Here is a 20,931-nt window from a genome sequence, read left to right on the forward strand (position 1 = left end):
GGAACTTTTTAGCCCAGGGAACTATTTTCAAGGAACTAAAGGGCTCCTTCAGCCTGTTGTTGTCTGCCTTTCCACTGTGGTCTAAAGACCTGCAAAAATAATTTAAAAAAGTACTCTTTTTTGCTCATGACTATACAACAACTACGTCAGTCATTTGTCATTGGTCCATCTGTTGTCTGTTTTCTTCTGTAACTCCATGTTGATGCCCAGTGAACAACAAACTGGTTTGTGGCTGTGGATTTTTAAAACTGGTGGCCAAAATAAAATGTTGCAAGTACTCAGACAATCAGAATTGTTCAGTGCCTCAAGCCCCACCCCCAAAGTTCCCGTGCTCTTTGAAAGTGCTTTCCAATAATAAATTATGTCCTTGGAACTTAATTTAGACTCTGGTGTCTGTGGTGGAAATGCAATCAGTTCCGTCAAAGCTTCCCCGTCCCTGGGGAACGGAAAGTTTCTGGATTCTGGATGGTGGAAACACGGCTTTAGTGGAACGACTGAACTTCTAAACCAATATTTTTTATGTTCTCCAGGAAAACCTCAGCGAATGAACGGGAAGGTGAATGGTCGCGTGTTCGTTGGGAGCTCACCTTCTCCCGTGGAGCTCAGTAACCTCGACCTGCACTCGTATGTGGTAGCCAATGACGGACGGGCCTATGTGGCCATCAGCAACATCCCTGACAGCCTGGGCCCCGCCCTGCAGCCGCTGTCCTCCCTGGGTGGAGTCATCGGCTGGGCCTTCGCCCTGGAGCAGCCCGGCTACGAGAACGGCTTCAGTCTCATTGGTGAGTGGACGTGTTTGTGTTGATTGTTGTGTAAAGTACCTCTTAGCGCTAGATGGTTGATTTTTAACCATCAGCATTTTTCATTGGTTCAACACACATGAAGTAATAAACAGAGAAGTTAATGTGTTGATTTAAATGTAACAGCTGTTTTCACAGTAATCAATATAGAAGCACAGGGCCTTTCTTGCTTGTTGCTGCATTTTGTTACATTTTGCAGACCTCTGTGCAGAGACTCATGTCTTTCTCCTACATCCTCACAGGCGGCGTGTTTTCCCGGCAGGCCGAGGTGATCTTCCAGCCTGGAAACGAGCGTCTGAGCATCAAGCAGCAGTTCAAAGGAATCGATGAACACGACCACCTGGTGGTGAGCACCGAGCTGGAGGGACATCTGCCTGCTGTGGCGCGGGGATCCTCCGTCCAGATCAACCCGTACAAGGAGATCTACCATTATGACAGAAATCGTAAGGACAATTAAATGAACTAACATTTACTACAAATGGAGCAAAAGATTTTGGAGATGTGACCCAAAGCATCTGAAGCCTTCAGCTGTGATTTGATTTGCTAAATCCTGGTAAATGTTAGTTAGCATGCTAGCATGGTAACACTATGGAAATGTTCCGTTCATAAACAAGATGGAAATGACTCTCAGGTGACCTCAGAGTGTTCGTATCGTATGGCTGAGACAAACATGAATAAAGAAAAATTCATTGTCCCACTGGATGTTAAAGTTTGTCTTCTGTTTCCCCTCCCAGTGATCACTTCCTCCTCCAGCCGTGACTACACTGTCTCCACCCCTGACGGCGCCGTCCATCCCAGAAGCTACCAGTGGCGTCAGACCATCACCTTCCAGAGCTGCCCGCACGACGAGGCCCTTGGGGCGGTGCCGTCCACCCAGCAGCTCAGCGTGGACCAGATCTTTGTGATGTTCGATCCTGACAACCACCTGATCCGCTACGCCATGAGCAACAAGATCGGCTCGGTCCACAGTGAGTTCTGAGATTAACTGATCAGTGCTTAAAGGAAAAGCTTCAGATTTCTTTTTAGATTTTTATTTAAAATATTTAGCACACAGTATTATTTATTAAACTATAAATGTTGTTATATGTAGAGCATGAGGCCAATGTACAGAGGCCATCAGTCCTTGGGGTTTGTTTTCTGTCTGCGGTCCTTTGTTGCATTTTATCGAGCAATAAAGACTGAACTGAACAGAGGTCTTAAATGAGCAGTAAGGTCTTTTTTTTTTAATAGATGTGGTCATTCTGATACGATCAAATGTTAGTACCACGTTATTTTAAGCACGTTATTGAAAAAGTGTTGATATATTGACAACATTATGAGACAGATCATTTGCTCGGTGCAGGTTTGGTAACGTGACAGATTGTTCGGGTCCTTGTAGAAGACATGTCCACGTCTCCTGGTCGTCTGTCAGGGACAGTCGCAGTACAAAGACATGTGTTATTACCCAGAGGAATGCACAGAAACACGCCTCCGACAGTTTAGTGCCTCGCTGGTGTTTGCAGTGGAACATCAGAGGAAGATAAACAGTAATCTGAGCGCGGCTCTGTTTCCTCAGCTGCAATCAGAGAGGCTGTGAGAGTGTTGGCAGGCGGGGGATGAAGGTCAGCGGCCGAGGCCACTCAGATACCAACCTCCAGTCCACAGCAGGGAGGGAGGGAGGGAGACAGGGGGGAAGGGCATCAGGAGAATCTTTTCTTTTTTTTAAAATAAAAAGTGGGGCGGGGTTAAAGGTAAAAGTGCAGGTGGGGGCTGTTGATTGGATGCTCGGGGCTTCAGAGTTACACAAGCAAACACGATTCAGCTGCAGTTTGTTGCAGAAAGTTGAACATCTGGGTCGTGTTTCCTGTGAGGAGGCGGAGGTCCGGAGGAAACTTCAAACATGGAGCCCCAACACACCAGCTGCATGATGGGAACAGGAGGCCACTGACTCCATGGTGTCTCTACCGTGGAGTCATTCTACTCTCCTTTAAATAATCAATAAACCTGTTAAAGTTCTCATGAAGTCAAAATAAATATTTAAGTGTGAGTTTCCTGATGGATAGATAGCTCTACTTGTTGCTTAAATAGCTAACGGTAACTGTTAGGTGTTAACTGCCATTAGCTGGCCACAGAACATGGCTTAGCAGCCTCTCAATGAACATGACTAGTCACCGGAACCAAACACAGCCTCAGAGACCGACAGTTTCTTTATGGATAGATAGCTTTAGCAGCTTACTTGTTGTTTAAGTAGGGGACTGTGACTCAGAACTGGGCTCAGCAGCCTCCTAGTGACCATGGCTGTACCAAGGCCAAACACAGCCTTCTGAGACCAACAGGGAATACAGAACTAGATAATTTACAGAGTTCCCTGATGAACAGATAGCTTTACTTGTTCCTTAAGTAGCAAATGGTAACTGTTAGCTGTTAGGTGCCATAAGCGGACAACATAAATGGACTTATTAGCCTTCCATTGAACAAAACTGGACACTGGAACACAAACAGCCCCAGAGACTGACTGGGTACATTACCAAGGTGGTTTTCAGAGTTTCCTTATGGACAGATAGCTTGCTTGTTGCTACAATAAGCTAACAGTTAACTCTCATTTGCTCAGTTAGCAAAACCCAACAAGAAAACCACCTAATCACCTCCTATTTCTGGTTATCAAACTGTCCATTGGTTTCGGGGGAAGTTTTGTTGGGAACTCTCAGTCCAGAGAGAGTCAGTTAACAGGACCGTTCGTCCTCCGAGTGTTACGTCTGTGATACTCTTAAGCTGTGTGGTGGTGTTGGGGGAGTAACACACAGTGCTACTAGCTACTGTAAACGGCAGTCAGTATCTGATAAGTCCCTCCCTAGCTGCCTGTTTTACAGGAAACATGTAATCAATAAACATCTGCTGGCCGTTTCATGGGAACTTTAAGTTATTTATGAAGCTGACGTTTCAAATATTCTCTGGGTTCAGCTTCACATCACTGTAAACTGAGTATTTTTGCGTTTTGGACTGTTGGGTAGAGTCGGGTACCGTTCACATTTAAACTGATACCAGTGTCGGTACCCAACGGTACCTTTTTAGTAGATGTTGGAGAGCTTTTTATTTATTTGGTTATGTTTGAGTGTCAGATGAGAAGTTTTTAACCTGCAGGCGTTTGAATGTTTTTCTCACAGGTGGCGTTCCAGAGCAGAACCCATGTTTCACCGGCAGACACGGCTGCGACATCAACGCCATGTGCAGACCAGGTGAAGGCCTTCAGTTCACCTGTGAATGCACCAATGGTTTCGCTGGAGACGGACGCTACTGCCAAGGTAACACAACCTCTGATTTCTCCAAGGAAAAATCCCCAAACCTGGTAAACGACATATTAAAAGATTGTTTTTTGGGAATTTTAAAAATTGAAAGCGCACTAGAAAGACACTAGATTCAAATCGATTAATCGATTTTTTTTTTTTTAACCCAGTCTTACTAACCAACCAATAGAAATGCAGCATGAAATGACGCAACACTGGCGAGAGAGACGGTCTTTGCTAGCGCTTAGAACAAACTCCTCGTCTTCTTTTTTCCCCGACACATAAATGCAACTATCGCAAAGAATTGATTTCTGCTTAGCGTCATTTTGTTGTATCTCTTCCCGCGGCGTAGACTGATGTGTCACGACGCACGCTGATGGTTTTATTGATTGCATTGTAGCCTGTGATTCAGTGGGTGTTACTATTGTATAGTCTGCATACCTCAAACCTGATGTTGTACCCAAGTTTATCAGGTCCATGTCCTACAGTGTGGCTTGCAGCACATTTCTAAGGTTGCTTAAAGCTCACAGTCTGTAGGAGACTTTTAACAGGTCAGTTTACTTTTTGAGGTCATTGATTTAATAAAGTTCTTTCAGTCAGATTTTCTGTGATGGAGGGTAAAAGGAACAACCAGATCTCAGCAAAATTATCTTTTATTTTCAGACAAGGATTTATCTTTGTTGTCTCTTATTGTTGACTTTACTGACTGTTTGCATATTTATATGATGTGTTCATGAACACTCATGACTGAGTTTTATGGTCGTGTCGCCTCTATCAATCATTCATCTCTGTGTTGGTGTGTTATTGGCAGATATTGACGAGTGCAGGGAGACTCCTCAGGTCTGTGGGTCCAACGCCGTCTGCACTAATCAGCCCGGAACGTTCCGCTGCGAGTGTTTGAGCGGCTTCGTCTTCGCCAGTGATGGAAAGACCTGCATCGGTACGTTACAGTGTGTGTGTGTGTGTGTGTGTGTGTGTGTGTGTGTGTGTGTGTGTGTTGACAGCTGTGTGGGTGGGCGGGGTGTGTGGTTCCTGTGTGTGTCTGAGACTGTGTTTGAAGAGTCCCTTGTACATACAGATGTTCTAAAAGTCGCCAAAGGACATAAACAATAAAAGGTTTTGTCCGACTGTAAATGAGACTCATTCCAGCAGAGATGAACTGAAGCTGTTCTCTGCTGGAAGTCAGTGAGACGATGTGATTAATGTGAAAACACAGAGCTGAACCTGAACCGCCTCTGTGAAGCAGGATAAATCTGTACGGTGGCCTGAAAGTGCAAAAAAAAAAAAAGAAGTCAAAATTGAAAAAACTGTCACAACTAAATTAGTAAATAACACAGACCTGAAGTATGTGGACAGGGTGTGTGTCTGTCCCTGTAAACCTGTGGACAGGGTGTGTGTCTGTCCCTGTAAACCTGTGGACAGGGTGTGTGTCTAATATGTGCCATGTCTCGTCCTGCAGAGGAGAACCGTCCCGTGGATCACTGTCAGAGAGGAACTCATGACTGCGACGATCCTGAACGAGCTCTGTGCAGCTACACCGGAGGCTCCGCCTACATCTGCTCCTGCCTGCCGGGGTTTGTGGGTAACGGCCGTGTGTGTCGGGGTGAGTTGGAGTCGAGGGGACTGTTATGATTCGTGTCTGTATCAACTCGTCCTCTGATACATAAGAATCTCTGGTGATGCAGTCGATGTTGAAGGACGTCTGTTTTCACGTGTTTGTGCAGAAGAACAAATGCAACATCTGATTAGTTTTTCTTCAAGGACGTCTGGAAACTTTCACTTTGTCCATGACTTGTATAAATTTGAATCAGAGTGAAAAAACATGAGCACAATAAACTAAACTAAATACTAAAATTTTCAAATGTTCCATCTAGTCTTATTATGTAGGAGAGAAGTCAGACATCTCTACAGCTGTATCTCCAAAACTCTGCAGCTGACTTTTAAATGATCAAGATGGATAAACAGAACTACAGGCCATGTATTTTGATTTTGAGCTGAACTGTCCCTTTAATAACAATGCAGCTTAATGCAGTAACTCAGGAAACAATTTAACTAATTTGTGCCAAAAAGTAATGAAAAATAACTGTTCAATATCTTCACTTCTTGTCATGTCATTTTCTTACTTTTTGCACCAAATTAAGGGCAGTAGTATCAATAAGAGCACTGATAAGTGGTATCGATAAATAAATCCTAATAACGTCCATCCCTGCTCATGAACCAGCAGCATTACAGAACCACAGTTTTCCATGTGAACTGTCAGACTGTCTTCAGTGTAACATACTGTAGGAGAGGACTGTGGCCCCTGGGGGACAGGAAATGTCTCCACCTGGACAGGAAATGTCGAGTCCTGCCTTACAGCTGTGCAGCTCATCTCTTATGTATATATATATACATCCCCCAAACTCCCACTCCTTTTTTTCTGCTTTTCATCGTCTGAGGAGAGTCTGAACTGAAGAATGTTTGTCCAGCTCAGAGAACAAACTGTCTTCAACACCAGCTGACAGGTTTAGCTGCTCTTACAGTTCAACCTGTAGTGGAGCTGAGTTTGTCCTGCAGGTGGCGCTGCAGGGAAGATCATTCACATGTGAATTTGGTTCATCTTCTGAGGAGCAGAGCCATGTTGATGTTCAAGTGAATTCCTAGACATATTTTAATTAAAAAAAAGAAACTTATGACAAAAGTAGCAGCAGCTGCTTCTGCTCGAGGTGGTGAAATCAGTTTGTTGTACTGCCCCCTGCTGTTGTGGCGTACTGTACTGCAGCTCCATGGTGTAAATGCAATGGGTGGTTGAGACTTTGTACGCGCTCTTAAAGGGGCATCTCAAGTGGATTTCTCTGGATTCTGAGATTCTTTTAGAGTCGGCACCTAGTGTCCATGAGTGGTACTGCATCTCAAAGCACCTCAAAGATGGCGGTCGATGCGTTACGACCTCACCTGAGGGTAGCGGGGGTGGAGGTGGTGAACTTGTTCCTGCAGGTGCGTCGGCGTGTTCGTCTTCATCTTTTGTCTCTTTTCTTCCCGTTCAGACGTGGACGAGTGTCAGCACGAGCGATGCCACCGCGACGCCGTCTGCTCCAACACGCAGGGCTCCTACACCTGCCAGTGCCGCCCTGGTTTCCACGGCGACGGCTTCCACTGCAGCCCAACATCCTCAGGTAGGTAACCTGAACGCTCTCTGACACCGATCTGAAATAACATCAACAACATATAAATCAGATTTTCTTAAAAATGAAACGGGATTTAACATGAATGTGTGGAAACATGTAAAGGCCCTGTTTCTAAAGATCTGGTTGCTTTTTATTTTACAGCACACCAATAAAATATAACAAGCTGTAATTTATATCAACTTAGAAAAAACAGAAATAACATGGTACCTTTAATTAGAGGCTTCATCAGGGCCCGTGTGCACCAGCCTCCAATAATTCACTGTACAGGGAGCTTTACATGACTGTCCATTATCATTTCATATTGTACTGAAGCCGTCGCTGCCACGTGTTTAGGTCATGATGTCACATACTTGATGTCATTCAGCAAATAAACAACATTACAATAACATACATATACAAGAGTATAGTTTATTGACTCATACATCTATGTCACATTTCAAAATTAAGTTTAAATAAGGATTAATGGACAATTTCATGTTCAGTTACGTTACTTTACATCTGACTGTGATCGATACGGCCCGGTTTGATAATCCTGCGCTGGGGCCCAGTGCCGACTCATTATGCCACAGATGTTTTTAAATGTTTTATTTTGTAAACTTTTAATTTTGCGTCCCAAATTACCCTGTAATAAAGTGTAATAATGGTCTAATACTGTCTTATAAAGAACATTTTATCATGAAATTTTGTTTAGTGTCTAATTAGGAGATAAATTCTGTTTAGTATTGAACATATCTGTAGTTTTTATCTAATTCCTTACAAACTACAGCTTGTTCCATTTTATTTGTCTACTGTAAAGTGTGACCAAAGATCTAATTGTCGTCTCTGTAAGAGCAGGTTCAGAGTGTTACTGTGGTGTGACGGTGTGACATTTCACAGACAAATGGAAGCAGAGTGTAAACGTGTGTTTACACTCTGCAGGGAGAGACGAGGTGACAGCAGAGCAGCGGAGGATGTTGGTGGTCAGACAGTAAACAGATGTCATGTCAGACTCAACACACACACACACACACACACACACACACACACACGAGGACACACAGCTGAGCTTCCAATCACAGTCGAGCGTGTCAGTGTGTGGATGTCTTCATGTCCTGAGGTGGAACATGGAGCTGAAGAAGAATCACTGTCACACGACACAAGAACCAAAATCTACCAAATGAATAAACATGTTAATCAGCTCTGATGTTGGAAGAACACAAGGTTTCTTCCAAATACACATGTATTAGACCCTTGGTTCCCAACTCGGGGTCCGGGCCCCTCTTAAGGGGGCGCCAGAAAGAGCATGGGGGGTCTGAAGTCCTCAAAATCAGATTTACATATTAACTAAAATCACAGTCTCAGGGTTCGTACACCTTTTCCAAAGTCAAATTCAAGCTGTTTTCAATATTTTCCAGCACCATAAAGCTGTAATAAAGAACAAATTTATACACAAAATGACTGTTTCACCTCTTCACCACATTAAATCAGAGGTTATTGTGCTTTTATCAACCAAACTTCTGATAGAATTCTAGAGAAGGGTGGCAAGTTTCCCTTAACTGATAGTTGCTAACAATGAATTAATCGATTAATCACTGAAAAAATCATTATTCATCTTTTTTTTTTTAAGTTTAATTTTAAGTTTCTTTATCCAATAAATGGCTTTGCCAGACAAAAAAAGTTAAATGAGGATCAGTGCCAGTGCTAGACTATTGATCAATCATCACTTAATACAAACTTAATCATTTAAACTCTTATTTCGCAGTTAATCAATTAGTGATTATAATCATTAACCTCCTGTACAATCGGGCTCAGTAAATATCTGACTTATTTTATTTCTTTATATAAAAAGTAATTAAGTCAATTAGCAATTTATCATGAAAGTAATCTGATTACAATTCCAAGCAGCTTTCCTTCAATACAAGAACCACTGAGTTTAAACCTTGAACAGTTTCTACTGTTCGCCTCAGTTCGTCTTCCTTCTGACCTGATGTGTCATATTTATCACGCAGACACCTGATTGGCTGATAGCAGGCGTAGCTCACAGTGGTGTCTTCTTCTTTGTGTTTGTTTTTCTCTTCCTGGTTTGTTGTTGTGTGTTCTTGTGTGTGTGTGTGTTTGTGGTTTGGCGTCGTCCCAGATCTGCAGCCTCCTTCAGTGATTCCAGGTGTCAGGAGCTCAGAGCTAATTACAGTTCACTCCTCCGCACCAAAGTTTTGTCATATTTTCGTCCTTTTTATGACCCGCCTGGCCTCTGAAAGCCGTAATCTTTTTGTCCCCTGCCAAAACGTGTCACAGCGTCGTCTCCTACTGTCTGTTTCCTTTTTTTGTCTGGACGCTCCGTCTTTGATCTTCACCCCTCTGTCTCCGTCTCTCAGGGGTCTTCTTGTTGTTTTGTGGTTTTTCTGATTGTTTGGTGCTGCGAGGACACGCTGCCGTCTGTCAGACTGTTATGGCTGCTCTGCGGCGCGTCTCGCTGATAGCCTTGAGGATAAGAGTGTGAAGAGGCTCTTCCAGATGTCACTGTGGCCCCTAGATGTGACCGCAGAGATGAAGAGCCTCCTGCTCGTCTTTAATCTGTGGTTCTTTCCACAGCTCGCTCTCTCTCTCTCTCTCTCTCTCTCTCTCTCTCACACACACACACACACACACACACACACACACACACACACACACACACACACACACACACACACACGTTTATCTGCCACGTACAAAAATCTGTCTGCTCACAAGAAAAATGAAGTCAAACAACATCAGACCTGACAGAAGCAGAATGATTTTAGTTTGATAGATTTATATTTCTGTTAACTTTTATTTATGATAATACACATTATTTCTTTATTATGTATAAAATATTCTTTGATTTTAGTACATTGTGAACAGAGAGGAAACAAATAAAACTAGCAGAGGTCAGAGTGCAGATCCCACCAAGCAACACATAGTGAAGCACCTGCTGCAATGCCACCACAGCTGTCAGATGCAACCTGCGGAGATTTGTAAAGTTCTGTTGTTCTGGGCTGAAACAAGATGTCAAACTGAAGCGGTTGTTGATCTGTTGTGGTCCCTAGTGGACGGTAAAGAAGAGTGAGAAGTCAGCTGACAGTGGTCGTATAAAGAATCACTGCCTCACAGCTGTTTGTCTCCACCAACCAGTTTACATCCATGTCTGTCCACTCATATAATGTCTGTAGTGAAGAACTCTCCGTGTTGTTAACGAAGTCTCACTCTGACTGTTTTTTGTGTTCTCAGAGCGAGAGAAGACTGCGTGTGAGCGTCACAGAGAGAGCGCCCAGTCTGCTTCCTCCGGCTCCGGTATATTCGCTTTCTTCCGTCCTCGGCCGGCCGTCGGTCAGTACGTCCCTCAGTGCGATGAACATGGCGCCTACCAGCCCACGCAGTGCCACACCAGCATCGGACAGTGCTGGTGTGTGGACGCCAACGGCCAGGAGATCCCCAACACCCGCACCGGACCCGGCAGCACCCCTCTGTGTGAGTCAGCTTGATTCTTGACCGATGACACTCTTCTTTTACCGTTTGTCCTGCAGGGACACAGGATCATCGTCCACATCTCTCTCGTGCAGGTATCGACCAGACGGTGACTCGTCCTCCGGTGGGTCCCACACCGCGGCCCGACGTTCACCCCGCCGCTCCGGGAGCACAGCTGCTGTTCGCTCAGAGCGGGAAGATCGAACGCGTCCCTCTGGACGGATACAACATGAAAAAGGAGGAGGCCACACCTCTGCTGCACATCCCCGTAAGACATGACATCCTCTAAAACTCTGCACCAGCTCTGCATGCTGGTCTTTCCTCAGAGCTCACAGTGTGGCAGAGAATTAATGCAGTTAACTTTTTGAAATAAAAAGGCTGACAACAAGATTCCCACCCTTAAATGTAACATGTACATCATGTTTACTCCTAAATGATACTACTTGTTGAGTTTTGTTGAGGATGGCTGAACATAAACAGCGGCAGATAAATGCAGTCCAGTCAGCATCCCCTGGCTAAAAGCTTAGGATTGATGCATTTTGATCGAGATGATGTACTCGGAGATTCCCACCCCTAAGCACTTCATCAAGTCTGAACCAAATCTAAAGAAGACACGTTAACAGTAACAGTATCAGACGGGACACAGAGCCCAGTCTCCACCATGATCTCCTTGCTATGTTTTTGCTTTGTTGGCTAAACGTAAGCTAACTGCGAGCGTTTCAGGGGGGCGTGTCCTGTAGTACTGTGTACCTGCAGTTAGACCAACCAGCCTTTGATGGAGCTAATCTAGCAGTCTGCTCCTGCTTCCTGTCATTGTTCAAAGCCAGGATAAACGTGTCGTGGACCTGTCTATATACTGAAGACACAGAGATGAAACTGATATCCATCTTTTCATCTTTATCAGGGAGTCTTTAAAGTCGGACACTGTTGGCCTCCTGTCAGACAAAGCTTGGAAAACCACGGCCCTCCCTCCCCTGAAGTTTACCCGCTTAGGTTCATTCCTGATATCTTTGGGATCATAATGATTTTACTTGATCCCATAAACATGACAACTGAGCCGAGATAACATAATATTACTGTTGGACAAACAAGACGTCGATGGACATTTGTTAGTGTCTGAGGAATTTTATTGATTTTCCAGAATCAAACTGTCTTTGTAACCAGATCACACACATTTAGGCTCTTGTATGTGATCTCCTTTTTCATAACTTAATATTTTTCACTTAGGTTCACTGAGTGACTCACTCTCACTTTGAAAACCTCTGCACTATGTTCTTACTAAATGTTGGACTGTTCCTTTAACTGTGAAGCTCTACTGGAATCTGATCGTCATGTTGAAGGATAATCCTACAAGAAACTGGGTCTGGTTTTTAGTTTTTGCCAATATTTCTGTCCGACTGAGATTTTGGGAACTCACTGGGCCTCTTGCAGGAAACCATTTACAAACAAAATCTGTCTTATTTTTGTTTGTATCCACATTTTTCTTCATTTTTTTTTTATTTCTGGGACTCACTAATATTTTCTTAAAATTTTACGAGAGGAGCACTCTTACCAAGATAAGAGAGTTTTCACAGGCCACTAATTGTTTGTCCAACACAAAGAAACAAGTTTAAAGACTATTTAAATATTTATAACAAGAGTAATTAAACTATTACTGTTACTTTGCTAATTACTTACTAAGCATTAGATATAATTGCAATTAAAATTAGGATTTCCTTAATCAGTCATTGGTAACGTTAACAAGCAACTAATCAATGAATCGCTATTAAAAGAAGACATGAACATTTTGCTTTTATTAAACAATACCAAATTATTTGTTTTTTCCCCTCAAAGCTTTATTTCCACAGCATCATGATACATAATATTCTGACAGCATTACAGAGCCTGTGATGGAAATCATCCATTTATTGTTCTCATCCCTAATTAAAATCTGTCCATCTGTAGCTCTGCAATAATCCAAAAATATTCAGTGTTTCACAGTTGAAGTTCATGTTATACAAATCTTCCCACATCTATTTGCTGCTTTTATCTATGTTGTAATTATTCTACCATCTTATCCTCTGTACTTTAGAGGTTTTAGATAGTTGGTCAGGCAAAACAAATTTAAAGACGTCGATGGAGCCCATAAACTAACATCATTCATTCAGACAAGTCAAAAATAAATCAGTTTATAATTTAATAAATAAATTTGTTTACTGAATATTTTAAATAAAAGATCAGATGGTAAAAAAAACAAACTGACAAAATGCTTTTAATTAATTTTACTTTACCATCAACCATTTGATAAAAACAGCGCCTGCCCTCATATGGTGTTTTGCGTTACTTATGCTAATAACAAATAATTGGCCACACCCCCTCCAGTTTATGATCAGTGGGTCAGAGCAGACTAATATGAACATCTGGTACATCTGGAGTCAACTTCTTTTATTTTTTCTCTGAACAGAGAATTAAGAGAAAATACAAAAGACATTGTGACATAAATGATCCTTTAAGCAGAACCACAAATCCAAATGCAGTGACGACCAGCTGAAATATGTCGACTCTGGAGAGTTTTTTCCGTTGACGACATTTGGTTCACATATGTGTAGATCTGCAGAACGTACACACACAGTCAGTGTTCTTCATGAATGTAGTTAAACCACTTCTGAGTGTTTCTGGCTCAAACAGTCCTCTGATTGTTCTGTAGCAGATCTCAGCATCAGAACTCTTTTCTTCAGAGGCCATCAGTCATACAGCAGCGTTAATGTTCTGCAGCACTGCGTCAGTGTCGGCGTCTTCGAGCCCGGCGGGTCGCTGAGACAAAAGAGTCTTTGAAAGCGTCTGCGGATGAATGAAACAGTCTGTCTCCTTTTGTCGTCCTCCTCTCAGGACCGCGTGGTGATCGGTGTGGCCTACGACTGTGTGGACAAGATGGTTTACTGGACCGACATCACCGGACCGGCGATCAGCAGGGCAGCTCTGAGTGGAGGAGACATCAGCCCGGTCATCACCACAGGTACAACAGACTCCACCACACCAGAAAACACCTGACCTGTCCGCACTCGGTCCCTTTAAGAGTAAAATACACCATAAAGCAGGGTGTGATTTAGGGCGGGGCTACTTTGTGGTTGAGCGGTCAGTCTCAGTGAGTCCACACAGTGCTCACCAAACGCACATCAAGCTGTAAAACTAGTCCGTGCTGATCAAATATGGATCAAGGTTTTTGTTCTAAAATGTTTTCAGAAACGTCACCCACCAGCTCCACGCTCTCATCATAAGAGCAACCCCATAATACCAAAATGGAGACTTCAGCACGGTTATCAATAAAGCAACGGGTGACGTCTGAACTGTGTCTGTACCGTCTGTCCTCAGATCTCCAGAGTCCTGAAGGCATCGCCGTCGACCACGTGTCCCGTCTCCTCTTCTGGACTGACTCCATGCGAGACACGGTGGAGGTCTCCAAGCTGGACGGCAGCCACCGCCGAGTCCTGTTTGACACCGACCTGGTCAACCCCCGTCCCATCGTCACCAACTCGGCGTACGGGTCAGTACCAAACGGTCTGAGGCAACGTTTAGACGTTTCAACGCAACACGATCTCTTTAAGTAGTCTCACTGAACTCAAACAGCAGTAATGATGATACGAGCGCTGGCAGTAGAAGTTTGGTGAAACTGGTTTTGTCCTGTTTGTGCAGACGGCTGTACTGGGCAGACTGGAACAGAGACGGGCCTAAAATCGAGATGTCCAACATGGATGGGACGGATCGAACCGTCCTGGTGAAAGACGACCTGGGACTTCCCAACGGTCTGACCTTTGACTCCGACAACCAGCAGCTGTGTTGGGCCGACGCAGGTGAGACACACCTGACAGGAACCAGAACCACCAGTCTGATCAACCATCGTCCTTCAGACCTGATCCTGATGTTAGTCCATCACTGGTCAGGTGTTTCCTCAGTCACTGATTGGTTAATGTTCTGCAGGTACTCGTAAGGTGGAGTGCATGGATCCCCACCGCCGGCTGAGGAGGCAGATCGCTGCAGGGATCCAGTATCCGTTCGCTCTCATCTCCTATGGACGGAACCTTTACTACACCGACTGGAGGAGGTAACATACACATTTCATTTTGTATATTTTTAGGGTTTAAAGTTCATGTTTTTCTTCTTTCATATGGAGTTATAGATGAACATGCTAGCAATAAGTGTGGCAACATCAGCGTTTTCAGAATTTTTTAAGACTCGGACAGAGTCGGATTTCTTAATAAGATCTTTGATGTTATAAATGACATATTTACGAGACTAGAATGAGTTTCTAGAAGGACGTCTCACTCTGTTGGAGTTGTTTGAACTGTAGAAAATGTACAGGTTTGTTACACAACGAACCTGAACTGACTGATTAAAAACTATTCAAGTCACAACTAAACCAAAACTCTGCACAGACGTCAGTCCATTAACGGCCGAGAGTCTGAGTGGATGTGAAATAAACAGTCTTGTAAACGCTGCTATCTTTGGCTCCGTTGTTTGACTGAAGCTGTCACATGAAAGTCTTTAAGTGTGTTTTATCCACAGCGTTAATCTGACGGTGAGACGTCCCTGTGTGGTCTCTGCTAAAACATTTGCGTCATGTGTTTATTTTTCAGGGAGGCGGTGGTCGCCGTGGACCGTCACTCAGAGAAAGAGACCCAAGAGTTTCTGCCACAGAAACGCTCGCGGCTGTACGGCATCACCCCGACGCCCACAAAGTGTCCACAAGGTACAACTGCAATAATTAACATCAGCTCAGTCAGAGGACAGTGAAGGAGGCAAGGAAATCAAAAAAGGACACAAGGAAGCATAAGACGTTTTAAGAACTTTGTGAAGTTTAAAAATATAGTTTTAGAGAGAGAAGATCAGAACGAGTGCAGAGCTGGAGTCAGGATATGGTTAGCATAGCTTAGCATAAAGACTGGAAGCATATGGTCAATGCTTTTTGCAGGTTTGGGTTTAAAGGGATAGTTCGGTTATTTGAAGTGTGATCGTATGAGGTACTTATCAATAATCAGTGTATTACCTACAGTAGATGGAGGTCAACACTACACCCGTTCAGACGGGGTCAGCTGCAAAATGTATTTCACACACTTAAGGAAATCAATATCGGTTGAAGTGTTAGAAAATTACTGTTATAAAAGACAGATATCACTTTTCAAACCAACCAAACTCCATAGGAAAAATCAGTAATTTTACCTGACAGAACACGGGAGTCGCTGGTCTATCACTGCCTAGATCTGTTAGTTAGTTAGTTTGTGTTATTATGTGACTTTTGTGATCTCACACAGTAACACAAACAAACCAGGACTGCCTCCTGAAAGTCATCAGTCGGAGACGCCTCAGTCAGCTGAGAGTCTTCAGTCGAGCAGTCAGTGCGCATTAAAGTAACAGGATAAAACAGACAGAAGCTAAAAAAAATGCACAGGTAGATTTAAATGAAGAATTATACATAAGTATATTTTTATGTTAACTGGTCCACTTAGTAAAAAATACCAGTGACAACATGTTGTGTCTGTTAACTAAAGAGAGAAGATAAACGAGTGGCTGGTAAACACATCTGCATCATTGTACACAGATCAATGCAAACAGCATGACAGGCTGTAAACTTTACAAACCAAGTCTCTAAATCACCACAAACCACCAAACTAACTGTGATGGAAGCAGAGAAGAGTGATAGAAACGGAGCGCAGCTGACGACTGTTTTAGTCTCTGACAGGCTCAGATTGTTCTTGTTAGTGTCTGACAACATTATAGAAAGGATCACTACAGTCAGAGAGATTTTTAAAGAGGAAGAGACATTTGTTTTAACCAGAAACAGCTGATTTATTGCTCTCGCAAGGCTCTAATGTTAAACTGTAATTTTAACATCATCATCATCAGCTTCATTCAAACTCGACAGAAACAAAATCAAACTCACCAAAAACTCCTCGGTTCATCTTTCCACCATTCCAACAATCACCAGCTCTGGTTTGGTTGAAATGAACCCTTAATTCACGACATGAGGGAGCGCAGAGTGTGCAGGTCAGGTGATGGCGGCTGGAGAGAGAGGCGCTGATTTTATACCTGAAACACAGGAGGAGACACACTTTTACTTTCTCTGACTGCGAAAATCTGTTATTTTCACATCACAGGTGACAAAGAAAGACATTAAGACACAAGTCTTACTGGTAAAACATTTTCATATAGGCTGATACAGAACTGAAAAAAATGAAGCTGTGTACTGAATCTCCAAATCTGAATTGCAAAAGAGCTTAGTCAGGGACAGTCCTAAAACTAGTCTCACCACATGCACACTGCAGATATAAGTCTGCCATTGGTTCTTGTTTCAAGCAGCATCACGCCGTCCGCGATCTGCGACTTCAAAGTCTCTGGGAACGAACAAGAGAAACCTTCGAGCTGCAACCTACACGCTGAAAATGGCAAATTAGCGCCTGAGATGCTAACGGTTCAAACGTAAACAAGCTAACAGCTGTCAGCTTTTCTTTGTAGTCATTTTAATGCCACAGCAGGCCTCCCAACGTGCAAATGTTCCACCAAAACAAGTTCCCTCTTAACACTATTCCTTCACCATCCTGGGCTTAGCGTGGAGCCAGACCTTTCTCCAGCGCTGTGGAGAGACGTCTGGCTATGTGAGACTACCGTAAAACAAACTAACAGATCGAGGCAGCAGTAGAAGGTAGAATCACTGACTTTCTCAAAGGAGTTTGGTGGCTTTGAAGAGAGCGATATTTAGTTCATATTTCCTGTCAGAAAAGTCTGACAGCAAGTTAAAGTGGTGAAAATATTCTAAATATTAAACTGATACTGTGGTGTTGCTGCTGACCCTGTCCACAGCAGAACATTGCTTTGCTTCCTACACCGGTTCTCCAAACTGTCCACCTCCATGTACCGTAGGTAACACGCTGACCGTGGAGAGGAAGTGAACAGTCCAGACTGTAACGTCATCAGGTATTGAATGAAGCTAACGGAGTCGTCCTCGTACAGAGAACAGGACTCAGAGCGTTTTACTGTAGTGGGAGAACAGATGTACTCCGTGACCGTAGTAATTGATTCCAGACTCGTATAGTACGAGGACGGATAAAAGCGTGGGAACTGTGTGGTGAAGGGACCTCGGGGGAGCCAGCTGTGGATATGGAGACTCACATCTGGCTCCGAGCCCTGAACTATACAGCTGTCTGCGTCCACCTGCTGGTTTGTAAGTGACAGTAACGGGTTCCAGTCCACTTCCTGAAGCTGCAGACTCACTAAACCTTTCTGTTGCACTTGGCATCGTGTTCAGGTATCACTTCACTCTGTCGTCACATCTGTTAACGAACACATGAATGTAGACGACAGACACGAGACGAGACGAGACGAGACGAGAGGCGTTACTTTCAGATAAATCAGTCTAGAAGCTGCTGTTAAACTTCAGCTGAAGAAAACTCTGGTTCTGGTTTTACCTCCAGCAAGTTTCCCTGAATTTACACAAGACATGAAACTCAACATGCATGAAGACAGCGATAACACAGCAGTCGTCCCCGTGTGTGTGTGTGTGTGTGTGTGTGTGTGTGTGCGCGTGTGCGCGTGTGTGTGTGTGTGTGTGTGTGTGCGCGTGTGTGTGTGTGTGTGCGCAGGCCACCTTAACTCTGAATGACAAAGTGAATGAGAGAAGTTTCTGTGTTACAGTTAAAGAACAATATGTTCTGATCATGTATGAAAGAGGAACCTACAGCTGTTAACACTCTGCATCAAATGTAAATCCAGCTTCAGCCTGTATTTGTGAAGCTTCATGTGAAAGCTGCAGCTTTTTGGTGACATTTAATGAAATGGTTCAGCCTCTGAAGAGCTTTTCACACTGCATATTCTCAGTTAAACCTGAGATAACGTAGCCTCTTTTCACACACACTTTGTTAGCCGAGGGTTAAACTAAACCCAGGGCCTTAAGATTCACACCTGTTAGATCTTTTTGGTCTCATTATGTCATGTTACATCTTTTATGTTTTGTTATGTCTTTTTTGTCTTGTTGTCTTGTTCCATCTTCATACGTCTTTCTCTGTCTCGTTACGTCAAGCTTCATTCAACCTTCTCTTCAGGCTCATGAAGTTCTGCAGCTTCCTGACAGATGATTTGATTCACTAAATTAAAATTATTAAAAACGTACTGACACTGTTCCCTTTCTCTCTCTCCTGTCAGCCTATAACTACTGCGCCAACAACGGCGGTTGCTCTCACCTGTGTCTGCCGCGGCTCGGCGGGTTCACCTGCCGCTGCCCGGACGCCGCCGACGGCCAATGTGAGGAGAGGAGCCTGTGAGGTCTGCAGAGCGACGGTGACGCTGCTGCTGCTGCTGGGAGAAGAAAAAAAAAACAAACAAAACACACTTAACTGAATTTTGGTGTTTTTTTAATTTTTCTTACTTGAATTGAACATTTCTAAGATCATTTTCTGTGTTTTTGGCCTTTGAAAACAGTTCAGACCTCACTGTATTTATGATGTCACACTTCAGGTCCACCAGTGAGATCATTAACTGTCCTCCTCGAGCTGTTGAACTTTCTCATGTGTTTGTAATCTGACTCCTGGCTGAAGAGTTTCATTCCAAAGTGAGAAAACGGCGACACTAACTCTGACGTACAGGGATTTTTATAAAGACGGCAGGTAAACTAAAAACACTTTGACTGACCAGATGATAATCGTTTGAAAAGGTACTGATCAATGAACTCCACGTTGTGTTTTTATTGTATTTTAAAAGTGAAACTCTGTAGTTGTTCCTTATTGATTTCTTATAGATGTGGTCTGAAAGATAACTGCGAAAACAATCAGATACTTGAGGGAAGAGGGATTTGAAAACCCTCAAAAATGTTTGATATATAAAAAATACGCTTTAAAGGTTTCTGAAAATTAGTTTTTGTTTTAATTCATCATTATGCTGCAGTTTAAAATGATTTCTTGACTTGACGAGATGTTTCACTTATTCCTCGTGAGCGTCTGTGATCCGTCAGAAATCAGACAGTGACAGACAATCGCAGTAGTAGGAGTGTAACGATACTTTGATCCGGATCAACATATGGATTCAACAATCCAATATGATTGATGCAAAATGAAAATACCGATCTATATCGTCATCTTTAAGATACGCCTTTATTTTGAAATTCCCATTCCATGTCTGTGTCACAAATGTCTGGAAGAGTTCAGTCATAAAATTACTAACTTATAATTTAGTTGCTTTTTCTGAGTTGACATGGACACATGAATCAAAATGATATTTTAAAAAAGACTCTATCATGTTGTTGTCCAAAGAATTGATATAATATTGTATCATAATGAAACTTTTGATTTACAACTGTAGACACACAAGCTGCATTTCCATCCAAATAAATCATAAATTTTAACAGAATTTTGAGTAAATCAGCAACAGAAAATTTTTTTGTGTAAACGCCTGTTTCCATCCACGATTGTTATGTGATTATTAGTCGTTGGTTCACTGAGCAGCAGGCGACTTTTTGAGCCAAAAGGTGAAGAGCTTTGGTCACATTTTACTGTCCATCAGATTTTACCAGTGTATGATCTATGTGGAGCAAATCAGGAAAAAAAAAGGAAAACTTTCTCCATGTAGATCATTAATCCTTGAATATAATTCACTGCTCACTAAAACATTCTAGTGCTTTTTATCCAGAAAAAACGCAGCTGCAGTGTTTACATGCATTTACTCACAGGTCAGTCTCGACTTGTCCGATACGGCGGCGACGTGATGTAACACAGCAACGAGCCAAAGCGGCCAACACGGCGTCTAGAAATCTGTCTGGAAGGGAGGGCGGGGCCAGACGTATCTGCCTGAGCAAAAAGAAAGAAACAGGAGCTCACTGATTGGTCCAATTCCCAGGCTACAGAAAGATGCTAACTGATGCTAACTTACTGCAATAAGTTCTCAGTGAAATACAGGAGATTCTGTCTTTAACTGACAGAAACTTTATCTGACAGTCCAGTTTTTTTAAACAGTCAGAGGTCTTTTTATCTGGTTTAATTCATGACGAGGTGAATAAAAGTCAAATGAGATATTAATGAAGCTAAATAAGGGCTGAAAAAAAGTATAATCTGATTAAATGACATATTTTATGTGTAATAAATGAAGTTCTTCACTGGTAAAATAAAGCTGATATTATTCTATATATCCTATCTGATATGATTAGATGTTTTTTTTTCTCCCTCCATGAGCTGACGTGTCCTCAGTGTTTTGAACAGTTGGATCACTAACCGCTTC

At 43.0% G+C, this 20,931-nt stretch overlaps 1 protein-coding gene across 1 annotated transcript in view; it reads left to right on the top strand.

The window, feature by feature from the left end:
* LOC146329346 (nidogen-1-like) overlaps positions 1–19,887 on the top strand; it is a 41,480-nt gene extending 21,593 nt beyond the window's left edge. Inside the window, exons 6-20 of the mRNA XM_084714600.1 lie at positions 531–782; positions 1,043–1,243; positions 1,535–1,768; positions 3,944–4,081; positions 4,875–5,003; positions 5,523–5,666; positions 7,090–7,218; positions 10,459–10,698; positions 10,791–10,963; positions 13,564–13,690; positions 14,047–14,218; positions 14,368–14,525; positions 14,653–14,776; positions 15,309–15,421; positions 18,868–19,887. Of these exons, the coding sequence (XP_084570726.1) occupies positions 531–782; positions 1,043–1,243; positions 1,535–1,768; positions 3,944–4,081; positions 4,875–5,003; positions 5,523–5,666; positions 7,090–7,218; positions 10,459–10,698; positions 10,791–10,963; positions 13,564–13,690; positions 14,047–14,218; positions 14,368–14,525; positions 14,653–14,776; positions 15,309–15,421; positions 18,868–18,986 (2,453 nt within the window). The 3' untranslated portion in view covers positions 18,987–19,887. The remainder of the gene's footprint in view (positions 1–530; positions 783–1,042; positions 1,244–1,534; positions 1,769–3,943; positions 4,082–4,874; positions 5,004–5,522; positions 5,667–7,089; positions 7,219–10,458; positions 10,699–10,790; positions 10,964–13,563; positions 13,691–14,046; positions 14,219–14,367; positions 14,526–14,652; positions 14,777–15,308; positions 15,422–18,867) is intronic.
* Positions 19,888–20,931: the final 1,044 nt, after the last annotated feature.

The sequence above is a fragment of the Lutjanus erythropterus genome, chromosome 3 (assembly GCF_056507025.1).
Source record: "Lutjanus erythropterus isolate fLutEry1 chromosome 3, fLutEry1.hap2, whole genome shotgun sequence".
In the NCBI taxonomy this organism is placed as follows: Eukaryota; Metazoa; Chordata; class Actinopteri; order Lutjaniformes; family Lutjanidae; genus Lutjanus; species Lutjanus erythropterus.